Source organism: Mchenga conophoros, linkage group LG3 (genome assembly GCF_057382185.1).
Source record: "Mchenga conophoros isolate Kocher_MC1m ecotype Shallow Benthic linkage group LG3, M_conophoros_male_GT1.1, whole genome shotgun sequence".
Lineage (NCBI taxonomy): Eukaryota > Metazoa > Chordata > Actinopteri > Cichliformes > Cichlidae > Mchenga > Mchenga conophoros.
The window spans coordinates 54,638,418-54,660,929 of record NC_140528.1 but is presented as its reverse complement, the minus strand read 5'-3'; the positions used below and the strand labels follow the sequence as shown (position 1 = coordinate 54,660,929).

At 41.9% G+C, this 22,512-nt stretch overlaps 1 protein-coding gene across 2 annotated transcripts in view; it reads left to right on the top strand.

Annotated features, from left to right (window-relative positions):
* Positions 1-22,005, top strand: part of LOC146579548 (uncharacterized) — a 29,936-nt gene extending 7,931 nt beyond the window's left edge. Inside the window, exons 10-33 of one of the 2 annotated variants that reach the window (XM_085263372.1) lie at positions 5-106; positions 207-241; positions 791-943; positions 1,124-1,252; positions 1,472-1,510; positions 3,429-3,557; positions 4,036-4,162; positions 4,907-5,077; positions 5,152-5,186; positions 5,422-5,586; positions 5,706-5,840; positions 6,823-6,861; positions 6,943-7,083; positions 7,699-7,778; positions 7,901-7,924; positions 8,166-8,514; positions 8,889-8,942; positions 9,432-12,068; positions 12,158-12,236; positions 15,085-15,195; positions 20,072-20,362; positions 21,078-21,194; positions 21,281-21,402; positions 21,490-22,005. In XM_085263372.1, the coding sequence (XP_085119498.1) occupies positions 5-106; positions 207-241; positions 791-943; positions 1,124-1,252; positions 1,472-1,510; positions 3,429-3,557; positions 4,036-4,162; positions 4,907-5,077; positions 5,152-5,186; positions 5,422-5,586; positions 5,706-5,840; positions 6,823-6,861; positions 6,943-7,083; positions 7,699-7,778; positions 7,901-7,924; positions 8,166-8,514; positions 8,889-8,942; positions 9,432-12,068; positions 12,158-12,236; positions 15,085-15,195; positions 20,072-20,362; positions 21,078-21,194; positions 21,281-21,402; positions 21,490-21,564 (5,339 nt within the window). In that variant the 3' untranslated portion in view covers positions 21,565-22,005. The remainder of the gene's footprint in view (positions 1-4; positions 107-206; positions 242-790; positions 944-1,123; positions 1,253-1,471; positions 1,511-3,428; positions 3,558-4,035; positions 4,163-4,906; positions 5,078-5,151; positions 5,187-5,421; positions 5,587-5,705; positions 5,841-6,822; positions 6,862-6,942; positions 7,084-7,698; positions 7,779-7,900; positions 7,925-8,165; positions 8,515-8,888; positions 8,943-9,431; positions 12,069-12,157; positions 12,237-15,084; positions 15,196-20,071; positions 20,363-21,077; positions 21,195-21,280; positions 21,403-21,489) is intronic. The other variant, XM_085263370.1, reaches the window with a different exon arrangement.
* Positions 22,006-22,512: the final 507 nt, after the last annotated feature.

Sequence of the window (22,512 nt, the reverse complement as noted above, 5' to 3'; positions counted from 1 at the left end):
TAAGTCTCTGTGACTGCAAAGAAGATCTCAAAGGATCAGCCGGTCGCTCCTACCCACCCAACATTTGGGGAACGGATACAAGAGCAACTGCGTCCAGAAAGAATCCGTAAGAAATCCCCAAAGATCTGTATGAAAGATTTCTCAATGTGAAGATATTTTCTATTTTATAATTATTTTCTGTTTTTCTTTTGCTCTGCACTTTACAGGTTGTCTCAAGACAGTCAGACTTCCCCATTCAAAGGTAACATTAAAAAAACACTTAAATTATACCTGTAAGAAAAACATGCTTTGTCAAAGTGGTTAAGTTTTGATCTGAAATAGTTCAATTTGTTTTAAAAGTTTATAGTTGGGTTATATCTCATTGTCAGGTGACACTCAAGTAGGTGTAAATGTAGAAAAATGTTAAAAATTCAGTAGGGATGTCGCAATAACAGAGATTTTGTAGTCAGTATAGACACTTAATAGAATTGCACGATTCTTGATTACCAATTTAGTATTGTAATAAAACAATTATCTCATGTACTAACACATACTAAAACTCCTTTATTAAAAGGTAGTTTAAAATGTTCAAATTATATGCAAATTATATGCACAGTAAAAAGAAAGTTACCATCAGAAACATTTTGTAATAGGTATTTTATTCTGATGTACCTCATTGTGTTCATAGTTGTAGACAGTGCTCAAAGTGAGGCACAGTTTATAAGTTAATGTTTGCATTTTTCAGATTTCTGTCTGGAATTTCTTCAATTGCAATTGTAAACAGATTCTGAATTTCTTTTCTTTTGCACAGCTTGTTTCGCTTGATTACAAGGTGCTGTTAATAAGCAACCTGCCAGAGTATCACGATGGCTGTTACGCAGAGGAGGACATCGCCGGTCTGCTCACTCGACACAGATTTGAATATTACGACGATACGATCTACGTTATACCACAGGCGCGCATGGTAAGCACCAGGCCATGAATTTGCATTGGGCTGGATTATTACCTTCATTTTAATGGGATTCTAAATGTCTTTTCTAAGACGACCTAACTAACATTTAGTTAGTTAATACATATTTTGTGAGTGCCTGTCTTCATGATTATTCAGTTGAAATCAGTGTTTGGTGGTTTGTTTTTCCTTCAGGCTTTTGCCCTCATGCCGACAGCAGTGGCAGCTAAAAACATCGTGCTAGCATCAGAAAATCATGATTTTATTCTCAATGGGTCTAAACTTCGACTGCAGGTTGAGAAGGGCGACATTTTAATGACGCCGGTAAGCAATGTGTGTAGATAATGCACTTTACTGTTGTGACAGATGTTATTAAAATTATTCGAAAATAATCGGTTTCTGCTTCTTCTTTTTTTAAAGTGTGATTATAAATTTTTAAAAATATTTTCTTTTTGTAGAAAAAAAACATCTTTAAGCTGAAATAAATCAAACAGAATCCAAAGTGATGTAATGATTTTTAACTTTTTTTTCTTTTTCTTTCAGCTTGAGTTTTATAAGTCTCTGATGAAACGGCTGTGCTATGTAAGTAACACACATATCTCAGGAACAAAGACTACGCTAGAATACCTTTAGATTTATTGGTCAGAGTTAGAGCTGGGCGATATGAGATTTTTTCATATCACGATATGTTTTTTTCATTTCAGGCGATAACGATATCTATCACGATATAAGCCAAATAACTATATTTGTAAGATTTAAATGTGCCGTTGCTCACAAGTAAAATGTGAAATAATCAGCAGCTTGTTTTTATTTAAATATTTATTTCCCATAATAAGTTCAACAGGGTAGATGTACTTAAGGAACATGAGACTTTTTCAAATAAATAAAGGCAAATATTGCAAACTACACAAAAGGCAGCCGCTAAAGCGTTTAAGTTTCAAAATAGAACAAATGAAACAGACTAAATTGTCAATTCCACTTAGAAACAAAATATTAATTCTAAAAATAAATCTTAGTTTGTTTTACAGAAGAACAGACAAAACTGACTAACTTTTGTCAATATCAAATAAACTGAGAACTAAAAGGAAATTCTCAATCTCTCCTTGTTGTATAGCTTAGCTTTTCAAACAGTTTTAACAGTTACTTTAGTCTGACAAAAGCCGAATGACGAATTAGCGCTTCCAGTCAGAGACTGAGGCTACGTCCACACGTACACGGGTATTTTTGAAAACTGAGATTTTCCGTTTTAAAAAATAATCCCGTCCACACATAAAGGCAGAAATGAAGGAAAACGCTGCTATGAACATGCCAAAGCAGCAGGAGGCGCTAGATTCCTAACCGTGCTGAAATGTTGGCCAATCAGAAGTCTAGAAGCCTCGGTGGGAAAAAGTAAACAAAGCTGGGGCATAGAAGCAGAACCGAGTCGTATGTGTGGAGGGACAGTAACTGTGTGTATATGTAAGCATTTAAACACTGCAGAGAGTAGAATTAACAGTAACAGGATTGTAGAAATTCATTTCACCGAAACAATAACGTGGCGCACAGTGTGATGCATGCACCAGTTCATTGTATTTCCAGACTTGCTTTCGGCACAATTTACAGTGCACGCTACTCTGTTTTTTGTCAGACTTGAAATAGCCGAAATACCTTCACACTACGGAACTTCTATGGCTCTTCCGTTCCACAATCTCTCCGGCATTGGAACCATCATCTGTTTTCTCTTCGGTCACGCTCGGTTGATTTTTCTAGTCGGCACACTCATTTCCTCCATTACCTGCTGGCTGCTTCCCAAACAAACACACGTGCGGCTTGGCACTTGTGCTGTACGTAACAAGTCACGCGACGTGACGCTGCGGCTGTGATTGGTTCGGCTCTGCGCTACTTAATTTGGATTGGCTGACCTTTTTTTTTTTTTTTTATTTTTTTAAGAGGACAAGAGCGGCGAGGTCTATCGCGATAGCTTAATTTCTCTATCGAGTAAAAGTTATATCGCGATACATATCGTTATCGTTCTATCGCCCAGCTCTAGTCAGAGTATAAAGTCGTAACTGGAAGCACTCACATCCAAGTCAAAACACCTTGAAAAATGGGGACATACCCGTTTTTTCAGATATTCATACAGGGTTAGGAAAGGTTTGGAGAACTTTTTTTCCTGGAATAAAAATTTAAAACTGCATTTTGTATGTTTTTTTTTAAACATTTGTTTAATGATTTGAAACGTGTGCAAAAAAACTACAAAATTGGGAAGGCGCCAAATGCATTTTTCACAGCACTGTGTGTACATTGGTTTAAATATTTTTTCAACCAGTGTTATCAAAAACAGCACGAGCTGCAATTATAAATTTGAATAAAGAAGATAGCTGCCAGGGTGCATACCTGCTGTGTGAATATAAGTGCAAACTTATGACCTTGATCTTGGAACTGTAGTATGAGAATGTTTCGAATGTCATACTGTTTGTGGGTTTTTTGTTTTTTTCACGTTAACCCGGTTTTCTCGAAGCAGCAAGTGACTGACAATGGAGCACGAACAATCTACATCAGGAACATCTCACCAGGCGAGTCCCGGGATCTCAGAGAAGCTTTGAAAAAAATGGATTTTATAAGAAACTACCTGCCTCTTCTCAACAAGGTATAAACACTCATAAATGCCAACAAGTGCATGTGTTAGAAGTTTGTGAAAGGCCGAATGAGATATGTGCTTGTGTAAGTGTATTCTTAACCATACAGAAAAATTGACAGATTAACTGCTTACACACCAAACTAAATGACATGCACCAACCCTCATAAATCCATCCTTAAAAAGAGATAATGTGTCTGGATTTGGATGCTACTTATCTTGAGGAAAGCACAACCGCAAAACTATAGAGATAGTAAAGACAGATTGCTGTGAAGCACTAGTGTTCATCACATTAGAGCATTCGTGCAAGGGTCACGTTGAGCACGGCTCCAGTGCATCATTGAGCCAGGATTTCTGACTTTTGAATCCAGTGAACTCCACAATAAAGCTGTGCTTAGTTCACTCTTTCCACGTGTGCTTAGCACTTATTTTTAACATTTAGAAGATAAAATTAAAATGTTCAGAATAAATTTTCTTTCTTGTGTTTCAGGTGTTTATCGAATTTGAGTCTCTTCGTGATGCTGATCGCCTTGGTGTTTGGTACAGCCTTCTAAAACAGGCCACCGGCCACAAATTGTCAAGGCTGGAAATACCACACAGTGGATGTACCTCACTGCGTAAGTGTGTTTTAAATGGGATTTTAAACAAATATGATTTTTTTTTTCTTTTTAAAGATAGGTAAAGTTAATGGAAGGTCATCTGGTAAGGCCTTTCTTTAGCTTTCTGTTTGTGAAACACTTTTGAATATATGTCTGTGAAGGTTCTCAGTCATCCAGGTCATCGTAGTCAAAGGAGCTTGCAAAGAAAGGCGTCTGGACTTCTTTAAGTTGCTTGAAGACGTTTCACCTCTCATCCGAGAAGAATATATTTTTCTCTTGAATATATTTGTCAGTTCTCCCCTGGACTGTGGATAAAGTGAAGAAAAACTCCTGCTTTATTGTTGTCCACAATAAATTATTGTGACACATTCCTTCAACTTTGATTCACTAACACTGTGATTCTCCTTCCCACAAATCCTTTGATGCTCATTTGCCTTGTTATCTCTCTGACCTCTTTTCTGGCCCCTCCAGAAATCTTTGCTCCATCAGCGGTCAATTCCCTTCTGCTTGTCTCTGCCCTAGACACATGAACCAGAGCCATTACTTAAACTCCACTTTGTCAGACTGGCATTTGATCTAACTCTCTAATCATTTTTTTTCTGATGCCTATGATACCTTGGATATCTGTAAAGGTGCTTAAAGTTAAAATAAAAGTCAAAACATTGAAATTACTGGATCACTGTAAACATTAAAAACCTGTTGTGCTTTTTCCTTTTCTTTCCCCCACAAAAAATTAAACAAAACGTATTTTTGCTTGTGCAGCACCAAGATTGCCACACAAAGCTTTGCCAGACAGCGATGTTGCTGTTGACGGGGCAGCTGTCCCAACAGAAGATGTGATCATCCCACAACGCAGCACTTCACCATATTGGATCACAATGACAACTAGTCCCTTTGTGTTCCCCACTGTCGCTCCTTGGTTCACAATCCCAGGTGAGAGAAACTAAAATTAACCTCCAGATATAAAGTGTTGACTGTTACTAACTGTGTGTGTTTTACACTTCTAGAGTATTTAACTGTCAGGGAACCTGATGACATTGAGGTGAGTGCATTTTATAAACCAAGGTTTCATGTGTTAAACAGGAATCCTTGAGTAAATACCAAGAGGCGTCCATTTTTCCAAATACCGACCTCAAAAGCCACATTTCTCTTTTTCTGCTAAACTTGGTTTCATTTTGTCTTCTCTATGTGGTCAGTTATAGTAATATTTTTTTTTAAAAAGTGCTGCAAAGTTTCTCTTCACATAAACTTTGGTTCTTGAACCTTGTGTCTTGTAGAAAGCCCAATCTCAAGGTTCTACGTTCTCCACGATCATGTTGACTGGTTTGCCAGAAGGAAACTACAGACAGGAGGATGTCACCAAGCTGGTGTGGCGTTACTTCCCTGATCAGACTGTTCAGACTCTGTACTACAACATAATCGTTTTATCACTGCAGAGGAGGGTGAGGAGTAGACCCAGCAGGCTGATACAGAGAAATTTGCATTTGCAAATTTAATTCAATTTAATGATTAATATTGAATGTTTCCTCTGCGTCATTTTTTCCCCTTTCTTCCTCTCCAGGCCTTTGTGTTTTTTAACAGCTGGGATGCGTGCTGCGATTTCGCCAGAGATTACCTCAAAGATCCAGTTACAGTTGGAGAGTGGATGCTCAAAATCCACGTTGTTTTACAAGACGTGCATCCTGGTTCAAGTGAGGTATTAATATTGGAGCTGAAAAATCGGGGGCTGTTAAATCAGGGGCATGCTCCTGTTTCACTCAAACTATACAGATCCCAATCAAAAAAGATTTCTCCTCTAAGGAGTGAGCACAGCATCATCCTTCTCTGGGCTAATATTAATAGAATGAGACTCAGAATACTTTATTGATCCCTAGGGGGAATTATGTTGGTTACAGTACAAACAGTAACAAAGACAGATAATACAAGAAGTAAGAAATAGCACAATATATACATACATATAAGTCACTTATTGATAAATATCTGAATAAGAAATGGAAAAACTAAAAATATGCATGAATTTCATATCAAGTATTTATTATTATTTTGTCTGTATTTGTTCCTTCCTTTTTGCGACAGCAGCACAAAAGCTGCATGAACTTTATCCACTTTTCTGTTCATAGACGACAGCCCACGTCATTCCACCACCACTTTAAAGTTTCCACAGAGCTTCTTGTGAAGTCAGTCCTGTGTAAACGTTAAAGACCCAGACATAGGTTATGGAGTGTTTCACTGACTATTAAGCAATGCCCTCACTTATTTTGAAACTTCAGTTGCTGCTAACCTTCTAGCTTCAGCGTTTCCCATCTTAAGGTTCCTTGCGGGCTAGCTATTCAGGCCCTTTGTGAGATGTCTCTCCACAGCTACATGTTAAGAGGAATTGAGGTCTGACGACTGTTGCGGAAAGTCACTGAGACTCAAAAAGCATCAAATAGTTCCTGGAAAACTTCAGTTATATGTTGTGTCGTTACTGTCCTGAAGTATGAATCCTTTGCCACAAAGATGCAAACCAGGATCGAGTTACTTCTCACTTACAGTGGAGTCCAATCTTTATCTTATCAAATGGGGTCAATAAAACATTAAAAACACTCTAACCAGGAGGAGAGTTATTCAATAGTTATTTTACAAACAGAGGATAAGTAATTGATGTGAGCCGCTTTCATCTTCTACTCTTTTCACAGGAGAGCATGTACAGAAGCATGATGAAATGGAGCAGCACTGTAAGTCAGCAGTCACATAAATCTGTCCTGTAAAAGCAGCAGGCTCGGGTCTCCCTGATCTTAACACTGGTTGTTTTTCAGCATGTTCCACAGTCTGAGTCTCTGGAGGACCGGCTGCTGATTGTGGAGGTCTCCGAGGTGAATGTGGACCTTGTCATGATGATCATGGAAGTGGTGGCGTCCATTGCTGCTTTTGTCAGATTCTTGCCGCTTGCCAACAGGGTACGATTTCATAAACACCTGCAAATTTTTCATGTTTTACATCTGCAAGGCTTGTTATGGTGTCTGCTGCTCTTTTAATATTGAGAAACTTTTTAAATGAGTCTGAAGGAGACTATATTTTTTTAACACTAGTTCAGCAAGTTTTAATATTCAGACAGTCCCTGCAGCAGGCAATCTGAATTTTACATGCCTTTGCAAATACTGGTGAAGGACTGCCTGAAATGCACTAAGTTCTCAACCAAGTGATAATCTTATGACCTGTTCAGCCTTTCGTCCTGGCCCATCTAGCAGGGAAGATGCCTGCAGTTTGAGGCAGCACTAAGTTATTCTTTTAGTGTTTCTTGTTCCGTGGTTTTATTGTTCAATCAAAAACTTGCAAAAGTATAGAAATATGTTTGCACTTATTTTCCATTTGCAATTTTAAAACACCAAGATTTTTTTTCTTTGCCTTGTACTATCGTAGAGGGCAGTAAAGAAACTCGCCAGGACCTCTGTCCTGTTACTTTCACAAATTGGGCCTGTAGCGCACCCTTTGAGTACCACTGTGTTGCTCGAATATCCTCAGGAAGAAAACAATTGTACTGTCACTGATGTAATATCTTTCTGTTTTCTCAGATATGCATTGAGATGGCTGAACCTGGTGGATTAACACAGGTGATGGAGAGCAATGTCACCAAGGACTATTTATCTTCTTGGTAAGTGTGTCCCACAATCAGAAGTGAGACAAAGAGGAAATTGATTTTAGATTGTGTGTTTTTTTTCTTTAAAGTGTCTTCATGCTTGTCTGACCTTGTGCTTTTTTCTCTCCTCTTCATAGGAGTAAAGTCGGACGTATTGAGTCGTGAGTATCTTTCATTTTCAGGTTTAGTGGCAGAGTCAAAACAGTCATGATGACTGCTGCACTCCTCAAGGTTGTGCTATAGTAAACAGTTCCCAAAGATGCAAAAAGAGAAGAGTGTGATTTAGACATAAGCAATTCTAGATTAGAAATTTGAAATGGAATTTCTTATTTCACATTAACATTTTGTGACAACAAACTTCTTTTCATAGTAACCTACTGGCATCTTTGCTTTTAAATTCAGTTTGAAGAGTCTGAAACAGCGTCTGCAAGACTCGGGTGAGAACACACTTAACCTCGAACTGGAAACCGAGAAGGCCGCAGAATCGACCGCTGTCCCGCAGCCAAGTGAGCAAGGCCAGAAAGCAGCAGTGAAGGAAGAGGGGCCACCACAAACTTTGGTCACTACTCCTGATGCAAACGCCGCCCCCGCCGCTTCTAGCGCTGCTCCTTCAGCAACAAGCCCAGTCAAGTCTGAGGAAAAAGACTCAAAACTTCCTCACATCAACGAGGACGTTTTCATGGCCATTACAGCGGCGCTTCGTGAGCATAGACAGGGTCGAGAAAGTAGGGCACAGAGCAAGGACAGAGAGGTAACACTTTAAATTTCACTGTGTTGTCCCAAAATATCTTAAGACACTAAAAGCCTTATGTTGGAGATTACATGTGAGCATTGTATAGTAGTACACTGTCGATTGTTGCGGTAAAGCTGCAGGCTGTGTGAATAACTAATGCTGATGATACAGTTTTTAGATTTGCATTATTTCTGGAACTGATAAATTAAAGCGAAGGTCATCATTACATATAGTCTTATTTATTTTTTTGTAAGCTTGTGCATGTCCAGTCCTTAGCATCACCACTCACTAAACACATTTTAGGCCATATTTTAGTGCTTGCCAAAACCAGCACAGAATAACGCAAAATCAGTTCGGTTTAATCTTTTTTCTTATCTTATCTTCATTTCTAGAGCAAAAGCAGCAGCCCTAGTAGGGCACAGGATGAAGACGCACCAAACAGAAAGGTAAACGTTCATCAGACCCACGAGGATTTCTTACCCCTTGTTGGTGGCCTATTTAAAATAGTAATGAAGTATTAATGTTTGGTGTTTCTTTTTGTTTTGTTTTGTTTGGTTATTGTGGGGGGGGTTGTTGGTTAACTCAAACACTTAATCACACTGACAAAATTCAATGCTGTTTTTTCAGTGTAGATTGTCTTTCACTGCCTATTCTTACATGGCCTCTTAACCATTATTGTTGTTAAATTAAAATGTGATGCTTTTCTAAGGTGTTATAGGTATGTAAATGCTACAAAATGGCCATTTCTGAGGGGCATAATTTGTTTACTGACATCCTGATCATATAGGAGGAGACATTTGGTATATTATAGTAAGTTTTCTACATACAAGGAACCATATACAATGTCAGTAAGGTTATATTTGTGATAGTTACACTCTGATTATAGGGTAAGCTGTTTCATGGCTCCACAGACTGTTTTTGGTTTTTCCATCTAGGTTCAAGTTGATAATTTAGAGAAGAAAGTTTCTTCAGAGAGCCGCCCTTTTGGTGAGCCGGATTTCAATGTAGACGACTTTGTCACTGTTGATGAAATTAACGATGACGCAGCAGACGCAGACCCCAATGGTGAAAGCTCCTCTTCAACTAAGCCAAAGTCCACAGAGAATGCGGAAAGTCAAAGCTCAGCTGCATCTCCTGCTTCCAAACGAACCTCAGCAGGGTCCTCCAAAGACTCCAGCAGCTCAGCCTCTCCCTCATCCAAGCCCACGAAATTTTCTGAGAAAAGCAGTTCAACCTCATCACTACGAAAAAGTAAAGACTCATTTGACTCCACCAAACCCGAATCCTCTGTGAGTGTCAGTAAGCCTGTTTCCTTTTCTGGTGAGAAAACGCAGCCAAGCAAACCTCCAGACAAATTGCCGCATTCTTCGTCCTCGGGTTATAGGACCCGTTCAAAAATGGCATCAACCACTGCTGCAGAGCTAACAGAGGAGAGTGCAGCAACAAAGTCTGACCTCAAAGTGTCAGCAAAGGAAAATCAAACTAAAGTGGAAACATCATCAGAGACACAGCCACCTGCAGAGGGAGAGGGATTAGGGATGAAGAGCCAAACACAGACTCTGGAGACTGAATGTAAGGACGCACACAAAGAGTCAAAGAAAAGCAAAGGAGATGGGGAAAAAGACAATGTGGGGAAATATCCACAGGAGGAGGAGGATGATGGTGAAAGTTACCAGATCCTTGATTCGATCGATGAGCCAACAGATGAACAGATAGATGAAGACTCAAACCAAGAGACTAAAACAGAGTCATCAGGGCCTGAGCAAACCCAGAGTTTGCATGAGGGGGAAAGTCAGGTCTTGAACAGCATTGATGATAAAGGCTCAGAGGAGTCCAGTAAAACAGAAACGGATGCTCCTCTCTATGTGATAGACAACGTTAGTGAAGACCAAGCCAGTACAGTCCAAGAGGACAGTCATCTGGTCAAAGATGAAGTTGCCACAGCAAAGCAGCCGTCTGAGGAAAAGATTCAAGAACCAGATGCAGCTGATAAAAAAGAAGGGTTGGATCCAAGCATGAACCAAACTCCAAGGTCCAGTGGAGATGGAAAAGAAATGAATGAGGAGATGCTCTCAGAAAAATCAAGCAAAGCTTCCAAAGCATTTTGCCAAACTCCAAATAATGAAGAACAAGAAAACAAAGGCAGTTCAGCAGATGTTACTAAACAGAAAGCCTCTGAGAAGTTAGATTCAGTCAATGATTACACCAGAGGAGAAGATGACGAGAAGAAACTTAATACTTCGAAAGCAGTCACTGAAGGAACTGAAGAAGAGGAAGAAGCTTACCAGGTAATTGATTCTGTGGAAGAAGAGCCACCGACCACAGAGACCGAGGCAGAGGCTGAGAACAAGGAGGAAAAAACCAAGAAAGACGTTGAAGTGGCTAAACGAGCTGAAAGACCAACAAGGAGGGGTAGACCGAGAACAAGAACATCTAAAAGAGAGGAGAAAGAGACACAGGAGGAGATGATCTTTGAGGTAGTGGATTCTGTTGAAGATGAATTTGTTCAAGATGTCTCCACCACAGAGAGGCCTGGTAGAAGGAGGTCGGCCAGAGGAAACAAAGACAATAAAAAGACGCCAACTTCCACAGTTGCATGTATAAAAACCGTCAGGGAAGAGGAATCTACGTCTGAGATCCTAGAATCAGTGGAGGGTAAGGCTGCCATGAACGAACCAACCATCACAACAAGGTCAACCAGAGGAAGAAGAGAAACTAAAGAAGACGTCTCAAAAAAAGACAAGACACCAACGAGGAGGCGGCCGACACCTGCCAGAGATTCTCAGGAACCAAACAAGGAGGAACCTCAGCAAGTGAAAGAGAGCACACCAACAAAGAAGAGCGAGGGGAATGCCACCTTTACAATAGTAGACCCAGTGCAGGATGAAGTTATTAAGGATGAACGGGCCATAACTCCGGAAAAAAGAAAAAGGGGAAGACCAAAGAAGGACACTAAAGTAACTAAAAAACAAGCTGCCATGAAGAATGCTGCATCTAGTAAAGTGGTTGATGAGGAGGAGGCCATTTATCAGATTGTTGACTCAGTTGAGGATGAGACGGCTGACAATGAGCCTTTGAAAGACCAGAATACAGAAGAGCCAACAGTGCCTAAAGACGATAAAGACTCAGCATCACCAAAAAATGCAGATGAGGAGGAGGTGGTCGATAAAGAGTGTTTGGATCACACTGCTGAGGTTAGTGATGCTCTATCTGCTGAAGACGAGTCTGGTACAGCAACGAAGGAAGAGAAGCCAAAAACAGATACTAAAGAGGCCACTGGGTCCCAAAGTGAGGCTGCTGCACCAGAAGAAAAGACAAATCTGGAGGAAGACACCCTGGAGCTGGTCACTCTGGATGAGGTGGGAGCAGATGATGCTGGGGAGGAAAGAGCAGTGGAGGGTCAGGACTGGAGCAGGGAGATCACCAAGGGAGAACCTGCAGAGCTCATCACTCTGGATGAGATTGTTGAAGAAGAAGAAGAAGAGGAGGAGGGGGAAAAGGCAGAGGAAAGCACAGTGGAGCCCCGCCCACCAACACAGGAGAGCCAATCGGTGGAGGCCGCAGACATAGAGGTAATGTTGAGATTTATTTGAGCATCTTTGTTTCCTCTTTAGTAAAAACAGAAAACTCGATGGTCGTGATTTCGTGTCTTTGTTTTTAGACTTTTGCGACAGCAGCTGAGGTAGAAGAGGAAGCAGAGAAGACATCAGGATCTGCTAAACGCAAACATGATGAAACAGGTCAGTTTCATTCTCCATCCATCCATTTTTTTAACTGCTTGTTCGAGTTCGGGTCGTGGGGGCAGTCGGAAGTTCAGACTTCCCTGATAGTCTCATTGCTGGATCTGCCCCGGGGCCTCCTCCCAATAGGACATCAAATGACCTTGAACAAGAAAGCCTGTTCTGCTGTTCAGTACTGAACAAATGTAAACCACAGCACCTAGGAGTTGCCCAGGAGGCATCCTAGTCACATACTCAAACCACCTGAATAGAGTTCGATTTGCACGGTCAGATTTTGTGGAGGAGAAGCGAATGTGTACAGCATAGTTTTTGTTGGCAGGGCTCTAGAGTGCGTCACAAATGTGACCAAATTTTTCAATGGTGCGACTAAAATAAACCTTAGGTCACACCGGTGCGACCAGCTGTTCGAGTAACAAAAAAAGTCTGCAACTCTTAAAGTCTCCGTGTGGTCAACAACAGACACATGATGCCCACATTATGGTCCAGATAGTCCTTCGTGTACGTTTGAAAGTGCAGGTGGATAGAGAGAGGTGAGTAGCTTGAATAAAGCGTTATTGATTCATTAAATCCTGAATAGAGTTTTAAATATAAATGTATTTTGCCAGAAACGCGAGAATCTCAGGTTAAAGCTCACAAAACTATTTCAACAACCACCAAACAGTAAAAGAGAGCAGGTAAATGGATTCCACACAAAGATGTAAACACACGTATCACCCCGTCGTATCAGAATCAGCTTTCTCTTTCTCGGCTTTCTCACCGACGGCACGTAGACGGATATGCAGTCAGGACTGGGAGCCGACAGCTCACTGATTCTGATGCGTCGGGTTTGCGCTTTGTGTTTACGTCTTTTTTTTCTAGATTCTGAGCTGCAGGTTTTGTCTCTGTCCAACCAAAATTCACTGAACCAGCAGCAAAAGAAGATCCAAACTACGCTACAGATTTGATAAACATCGTCATGAATTCCCTCTTACTTTTGCCGTTTTGCTTCCACCACAATAAAAATCGCACGTCATGTACACACTCTCTTTCTCTCTGTACTTCAAGAACAGTTTCCCATCTCAAATTAGTTTTCTGCATTATTCATTCACTTATTACCCACCAGTGTACAGCTGTTTACAGCGCTGTCGGCCGCTGTCTGTTTTTTTTTTTTTTTTACTTAAATGACCTTGGAGAACAAAGCCTAATTTCTGCTGTTCAATACTGAAGAAATTTAAAAAATTTTAAATTATGTAAAGTTGCAGAATATTTTTAAGGTTATCTGCTATGAGAAGCCAGGCCAGCAAAATCTCCTTCATGTTTTTCTGTGTTTTATTCTCAGTTACTTTGACACAAAGGCATCTGCTGTGATGCTCACACCTCTGATAAAGTCTCACAGTATCAGTACTGATAAATGATCAGAATTATAATATTTCTGACTGTCTGAGGCAAAAATGAGTCGAATCGAATTGGGACCTCGTGAATTGTAATCGAATGGATTATAGAAATCAGTGATGATACCCAGCCCTAGTGAGCAGCCTAGGCCTGACAGAAGTGGATGTAGCTGTGGGTAATGAGAAAAGATGAAAAGAACTATTGATACATTTTTTATTATGGCCTGATCCATGTGAAATTCATAGCCAGTGCTCTGACAGAGCCATCAACCTCTGAACGTTGAAAAATGTATCCAGAAAACACATTGTTTTTTAATTTTTATTATTTATCACATATGTCGTGATAAATGCACGTCCCAAGTGTCCCCTCTCCCCACTGCCTTTCAGCGGCAGCCAGCAGCAAACAGGTCATCAGAGGAGGCCGAGATGATTAAGTTTAATGTTGTCTACAATATTGCCAAAGCACTTTAAGCACAAGCACAAGATTGTTAGTTAATCATTATACAAATCAATATTGTCTGTATGGACATCAATTCCCCCCCCCCCCCCCCAAAAAAAATGCACATGTAAAACTGCGGTGTTAAGTGATGCAGTTGAAAAATGTGGGTGCGCCTAACTTTTGTGCTGGCACCAGTGCAACCGTGGAAACAAGTTAGTGTGGAGCCCTTGTTGGTGTCATGTATTTGGATTTATCAGTCCATTTAAATAATTTTAAAGTATCTTCAGGTGTTTAAAGGCTGTTCAAATTCACTTTTTCTGTGTATTTGATCCAAAGGAAGAATCTAAAAGACTAAAGAACATGAAGTTAAAAGACAACATTAGTTTGTGTGGAAGCCGGGTTACGATTTATGGGTTGAATAACCAGAAAATCTGAAGTTTAAATCAGTTTGCTTCCATCAAACTTAATAGAGACATTAAGAGCAATCCCTGCTTCCAAAAGTGAGTTAGATTGATATTTTACTGATCCAGAGCACAATGAAATAGAAATAAAGAGCAGGAGCTGCTGATAAAGCAATAAAAAGTATTAGTGTGCAAAAACATTGCTCTACAGCGACGTGAAATACAGTCACAGTAAAGTCAACAAAGTTTGATTCATCCGTGTTTTGACAGACAACGCAAAAGACTGTTGACAATCAGACACTAACCTAATCATGTGGTTAGACCAGAGTTAGGAAGTCCTCTAGGAAAGTTGGAAAAACAGGATTTGTCTTGCTTCTGAGCAAGGTAGTCATCTACCCTGCTAAGAATTGTCTCATTCAACTAGTTCAACTTCAACAAAAGCATTTAGATTAAACTTAATCCTATATCATCTCTTAGGAGAAACAGGAAATTTTATGCTTGACAGAAATAGTTTTATTTAAATGGAGATTTTCCCACATCGCCCTCTTAGAAGACAGCATTTAACTTGGGTATATTTCAACACGAAATGAAAGTTTTTACTGTCAATACTGCCTGTGACCTCTCATTTCTTGTTTTAGAGGAGAGTTTCAATTTTGTGATGGTGGACGAGGTGGGAGAGACTGTGGAGAAGGAGGCGGTAATTACCAGGACAAGAGGTCGACCCAGGAAGAGAACCAGGCAGACCCCGGGTCAGTGTTGGGAAGGTTACTTTTAAAATGTATTCCACTACAGATTACATAATACATGCACCAAAATGTAGTTTGTAACGTATTCTGAATACTTTGGATTACTTAATATACTGTCATTGCTTTTCACAACTACATGAATGTAGCAATCACATCCTGCAAATTCCTGTTTGCTTTTGGCTTGTAAGCCCAAATCTGTCTGAATAGACAATATATTTACTGTAGGGGAGAAAAGACTTATGTTAACATACAGGGAGTGCAGAATTATTAGGCAAGTTGTATTTTTGAGGGATAATTTTATTATTGAACAACAACCATGTTCTCAATGAACCCAAAAAACTCATTAATATCAAAGCTGAATGTTTTTGGAAGTAGTTTTTAGTTTGTTTTTAGTTTTAGCTATTTTAGGGGGATATCTGTGTGTGCAGGTGACTATTACTGTGCATAATTATTAGGCAACTTAACAAAAAACAAATATATACCCATTTCAATTATTTATTTTTACCAGTGAAACCAATATAACATCTCCACATTCACAAATATACATTTCTGACATTCAAAAACAAAACAAAAACAAATCAGCGACCAATATAGCCACCTTTCTTTGCAAGGACACTCAAAAGCCTGCCATCCATGGATTCTGTCAGTGTTTTGATCTGTTCACCATCAACATTGCGTGCAGCAGCAACCACAGCCTCCCAGACACTGTTCAGAGAGGTGTACTGTTTTCCCTCCTTGTAAATCTCACATTTGATGATGGACCACAGGTTCTCAATGGGGTTCAGATCAGGTGAACAAGGTGGCCATGTCATTAGTTTTTCTTCTTTTATACCCTTTCTTGCCAGCCACGCTGTGGAGTACTTGGATGCGTGTGATGGAGCATTGTCCTGCATGGAAATCATGTTTTTCTTGAAGGATGCAGACTTCTTCCTGTACCACTGCTTGAAGAAGGTGTCTTCCAGAAACTGCCAGTAGGACTGGGAGTTGAGCTTGACTCCATCCTCAACCTGAAAAGGCCCCACAAGCTCATCTTTTTTTTTCTTTTTCTTTTTTTTTTTCTTTTTGGCCTGTCCCGTTTGGCTCTTTTGCCATCAGAATTGTTGTCTAAAGGCAAAGAAAGATGCCCAACGGATTTACTTTACCAAACTGACCATCCCAGCCTTGCCGTAATGGTCCATTTGATTCACCTTTTATTGTTTTTATTTTCACTTACTGAATACGGGACAGACTTGACTGGGGGAAAGAAGGGGAGAAAGAAAGAGGGAAAGAGAAACAGCTGAGAAGAGGGACGGGGGAGAAGGGCAAAAGACAAAAACCAACAGAACGGGCAGAGAAAAAAAAATGCATATATGTTGTCTACACATCTCACGTAGATACTGAACTTACCAAGATCAACAGAACACAGTGTGCTTTGAGGTAGGAGCCAAAAAGGGTGTAGTTTGTGGGTGTGATCACCCGTGTGTACACCTGTGAGCATGGACGCGCTTGTTTTTTGTTTTTTAAAAGGTTCCTTCATGTAATAATCTGCTAGAGGGTGTGGGGGGGCCACAGCCCCGTCCTCCAGGGCATGAAGCAGGTGTGGAGGAGATCAAAACTCCAGACATCCAGAGGCCCCCAGAACACAAGAGACCAAGGAAGACCAACAGAGGGGCAGCTGTGCCACTGTCCCGGAAAGAGCTGAGGAGAGTCCCAGATGAGGGCTCACTCAGCAGCCGCGGAGCAGAAGCCAGGGGGAGTTGCAGTGACGCGCCCGTGAGCTCCGCCGGCAGCCAGCTGCGCCTGAGTGACCGAGCCCCAGGCCGAGAGGCCGGGGGCACCCCACCTCCGAAGTGGCCCGAGCGAGCCCCAGGCTCCAGGCCCCGACAAGCGGCCGCCAAGGAGTGAGCCGGTGTGTACCTGGACGCCCATCCCCGGACACAAAGAACCACCAACGCACCGATGTCTGAGGGAGTCTGCCACTGGCAGGGGAAGTGGTGGTAGGGGGAGACAGGCCTCCAAACCTTGGAGGGCCTGAGATGTCCCCAGAGAGGTGGCGCCTGACACCCAACCTGACATATAGACACAGACATACAGGCACACACAGATACAAACATCCATTCCCACCCTCATGCTCTCATATGCACTTACTCCACACTCAACCAACGTGGAGACAGACATAAAGAGACGTTGTACACACGATCACACTCCCCAAGCGTACTCTACAAACCGGGTCTAGGTGCCCCCGCCCCTGGAGGGGGGAACTGCACCCAGACCCAGGTGGTGTTTCCCTTTTCCCTCCGGTGGGGGGAGGCAGACCGCCCCGACTCCGCAGCAGCAGGAAGGCTCCACACTCCAGACCGCAGTCGGACGGCCAACTCCTCCTCCTAGCCCCCCTGCTCCAGCAGGTCGCAGAGAATGGGTGTGAGAGAAGACTCCAAACCTCCCTCCACCCGCTCATTGTAATATTGATGCATGTGTGTTCTAAGGTGCATTTAAAACCCAGGAGGGCTTGGAGCTACCTGCCAGAGAGCAGCAGGTAAGCGCATGGTCCCTCCTGCTAGCCCTCAATGTCTACGTGTATTTAAAATTGAGAGGTGGGCAACGACGCCAGGGGTGGGGTGTACACCCTGATGGTACTTTGGACTCCGTGTATCGTGCCCACCCCCAAGATCCTATATGTATGTGTAATGAGAGTGTGAGTAATGTGAATGTCTAAGTTGTGGGATAAAATTGAGGCAGAGGCAGCCAGAAGGGGACAGAGGGGGGGGTAGCCTCCTCTGCACCCTGGTGACATACCCCTACTCCAAGGCCCTGCATGTGTGGGTGGTTGTGGTGGAGCGGGAAGAGGGAGGCAGCTGGAGATGGGGAGGGAAGGAAGGGAGGGGCAAGTGACCCCTCCCTGGGGCCAGCTCCCCCGCTGACCCCAGTAGGCACCCCCATACTCCGCGACCCGCCAGGGAAAGGGGGCCCAGGCCCATCCAGACCGGGCCCAGTGCAGCAGCGCCGCCCGGCCCCACAGAGCCCGGGACAGTCCACCCAACCCCACCACAGAGAAAACTGCACCCACCCCACCATCCACTCATCTTCCAGACTACATAAGACAATAAACACCCAGGCTGAGATCTTCCTCCACCTCTCCTGTATCTCCCCCTCCTGCAGAGGGAGCTCCTGAGGAGAGGAAAGCTCCTGCAAGATGTGACAATCTCCCCCACCAGTTGAAGAGCCCCCCAGGTGGCTCGATGCACCGGCGGCACCCCGCTCCAGGGCTGGGCCCCCATGCACCCACCCGCCCACAACCCCGGCAACACACCAACCAGGACCCAAGCCCCCGAGGCCCGGTCCGGGTCCCAGCCCAGAGACGGAGCGCCCCCAGAACCTCACGCCCATCCCGGACCCACCCAGGGGCAGCCAGGCTACCAGGTCAGTAACCCACGTCCGTCAGCACAGACCCTCCCCTAGCCTCCCACCCACAAGCTCATCTTTGATGATACCAGCCCAAACCAGTACTCCACCTCCACCTTGCTGGCGTCTGAGTCGGACTGGAGCTCTCTGCCCTTTACCAATCCAGCCACGGGCCCATCCATCTGGCCCATCAAGACTCACTCTCATTTCATCAGTCCATAAAACCTTAGAAAAATCAGTCTTGAGATATTTCTTGGCCCAGTCTTGACGTTTCAGCTTGTGTGTCTTGTTCAGTGGTGGTCGTCTTTCAGCCTTTCTTACCTTGGCCATGTCTCTGAGTATTGCACACCTTGTGCTTTTGGGCACTCCAGTGATGTTGCAGCTCTGAAATATGGTCAAACTGGTGGCAAGTGGCATCTTGGCAGCTGCACGCTTGACTTTTCTCAGTTCATGGGCAGTTATTTTGTGCCTTGGTTTTTCCACACGCTTCTTGCGACCCTGTTGACTATTTTGAATGAAACGCTTGATTGTTCGATGATCACGCTTCAGAAGCTTTGCAATTTTGAGACTGCTGCATCCCTCTGCAAGATATCTCACTATTTTTGACTTTTCTGAGCCTGTCAAGTCCTTCTTTTGACCTATTTTGCCAAAGGAAAGGAAGTTGCCTAATAATTATGCACACCTGATATAGGGTGTTGATGTCATTAGACCACACCCCTTCTCATTACAGAGATGCACATCACCTAATATGCTTAATTGGTAGTAGGCTTTTGAGCCTATACAGCTTGGAGTAAGACAACATGCATGAAGAGGATGATGTGGACAAAATACTCATTTGCCTAATAATTCTGCACTCCCTGTAAGATAAGATGTTAGCCCGGTGGCGAGTAGCCTTCAGTAATAGTAATAAGTCACGTAGATACTGAAGTGGTGCATAACCCAGGAAGCTACCACAACTAAAGCAAGGTAGTTGCAGCAGGCTAACGTTAGTTTTTAAAAAAGAACTTCCAGACCTTTCTTTAGGTTGCAGTCTTTGGATGCTGAGAGCACCTTGGTTGCTGGCAAAGAGAGTTTGCATTACACTTTCAAATTCCCTTTCTTCTTTATGAAGTGGTGTAGGAATTTCCAAGTAAGAAATGCATTCCTGCCCATGCACTGCTGGTTCCGTTGTGCTGTCTCCGGGTCGTGTAACTGACGCACATACACAGGATGCTTACATTAGACCCTCTTATTGTGTGTTTTGTTTGGGTTTCCAGCAATGTACCAAAAGTAGAGAGGGCCTAACATATGAAACAGAAAAATACGGCAGTTTAATCCATTTATTTCAATAAATTATCACCTATTTAAGGAGTAACTATAATGGAATACAGTTACTCATATTTTGTATTTTAAATATGTAACATCCGTACATATATTCTCCAGTGGCTGGCATCTGGGATAAAGTCGTGTCAGAGCTCTGAGACATGAAGCTTAATTAATCTGTTGTTTCCTCCCACAGTGAGAAAATCTGCTAGAGGGAAACCAGAGAGCACAAAAGAGGAGACGGAAGAGGAGGAAACAACAGAACCACTGCTTCCAGCTTCTGTTAATCCCACTTTATCACAGGACCGAGACTCATCTGCGCCGCCAGGTGACGGCCAGGCGGAGAGCCAGAGGACCGAAGAGGAAGCAGAGACCCAGCCTGATGCTGCACCTGCCCCTGCTGGACAGCAGCCAGAGTCTAAGTGTCCTGATAAGGAGACAGAGCAGGGAGAGGAGAAGGATGGATGGAGCACGGTTGGCATTAAAGGTACAAAGAGCTGCTTTAAATCAACAAAATACATCACTCTGACAACGAAAACACAGTAAACTGAATATAAAAAGAAAAATTGTGATATTTTATGGCTCTGATCTCATGTTTGTGTTCCTCACTGTGCTACATACATTCAGCCTGCGTGATGCCTGGTAGTTTTTTTCCTTCTTCAGTGATTACCAACATCCTTGAGATGCATTACCACTACCTTGTGGTGGTAGTAATATGTTTTACATATGTGGTTGGTGCTAAGGGCCCCAGTGTGTGCCAAGAATAATACAAGGGAGGATGGATCCAAGCTTTCTGACCCTGCCATCCTAATGTCACAGCAGAAATTGAGACTTTTTTTTTCTTTTACAGCGTTGCTGAACTTGTGTGAATTGTGCCCTCAGTTTTGCGTTCTTAACTTAGAGAAGTTGAACCCAGTGTTCTTCTTCATTCTGATGCTCAGTTTGAATTTCAGCAGGTCATCTGACCATGTCTACATACCTACATCACTGAGTTGCTGCCATGTGATTGGCCGATTAGAGATTTACATTAATGAGCAGTCAAACAAGTGTACCTAATAAAGTGGCTGACAAACATTTCACCTTTTCAAATAAATCAAAAATCATTTGTTTAATTACTTAAGTTATATTTTAATATTTTATAAACCCGGTGGCTCCTGCAGCAGATTTGTTGATGATTAATGTGTCGCTCTTTCCATTTTCAGTTGTGGGTAAACGCAGGAGGGAGCTTGTTGGACCTGAGGCAAAGCGATCTCGCTCTCAGTCTCCGTGTGTTGTAGCAGACTTCAGACTGCCTCAGTTCAACCCCAATAGCCCCCTCGGTGAGACACACACATAAACACACATGCACGCGATTCAAATGCTGTGTTAACACTTGTCTAATTTTCCTGTTTCTACTCCTCTGCAGGTCAGGAGTTTGTGATCCCAAAATCAGGATTTTTCTGTAACATCTGCTCTGTTTTCTACCTGAATGAGAAGACCGCCAAGGAACTCCACTGCTGCAGCCAGAAACACTACAACAACCTGCAGGTACGCATGCGCACACACCATTCAGTACACAAAATCACACTCTTGGCCTAACGATGTTTGGTTTCTCACTTTTCTGTTTTTTTGTAGAAATATTATGAGAAACGTCGACAAAGAGCTTCAACAACGTCATCTCAGATGTCTCAAGGCTCCGTTTCTGACTGATGGACCTGATCTGATTATTTTAACACATCACTGTGGAGAACAAGCCAATGTTTTTGATCCTACTAGTTCAGAAACTAAACTAATCACCGTGTGGTACCTTTTGTTGTAAATGATATGTCTTCATTCATAAATTGTCTCACAGCCTTTCAGTTAATGTTTTGTTTTTGTTTGTACAGGCTGGTGAAGAGCACAGTTTTAATTTTCTGTTTTCTATTATTCTATCTTTTATGTGAAAATATTATTGAAAAATTGTCCCTATTACTTTAGTTAACAGGTCATCAGGAGGTACCTGACAGGTGTTGATAGTATATTAAACTTTTTTTTTTTTTTTTTTGCTCATTTAGATCTTTGGCTTCAGTTTCTTAAAAAGAAAAGGTTCCAGCATTATATGTTTGCTGCTGTTCTGTTAAACATCAATTAAAACCTGAACAAACCACCAAATTCATCGAGACATTTGTGCCTGTTGTGTTCATAGTTTTCTGGACATCAAGAAATGCTCTGCTTTTCTTTTTGGAGAGGATTAGTTTTACAGCTCAGTTTGCAAGTTTTTTCTCTAGCCAGTTTATTTTTTTATGTTACTTGAATCCTAGCATATTGTATAAACTGCTGCATTGGGCCTGCTTTATTATTATTATTATTAATGAATCAATAAATCAATTAGTTTGTTTATTCAAGTGTTTATTAGAGATGGCACGATACCAGTTTTTAATGTCCGATACCGATATCATAAATTTGGATATCTGCCAATACCAATATGAATCCGATATAGTGTATTTCTTAATCAATAAAATGTTTTTTTTATATATTGCTGCATTTTGTATAAGTTCATACTCAAGTTTAAATAAACAACAACACTAAAGCTATGCTGTTATACCTGTATGTAAAAAATACACTACACCCAAAATATTTCATAGTTCAGCAATACTGATCAATCTAATAAACTTAAAC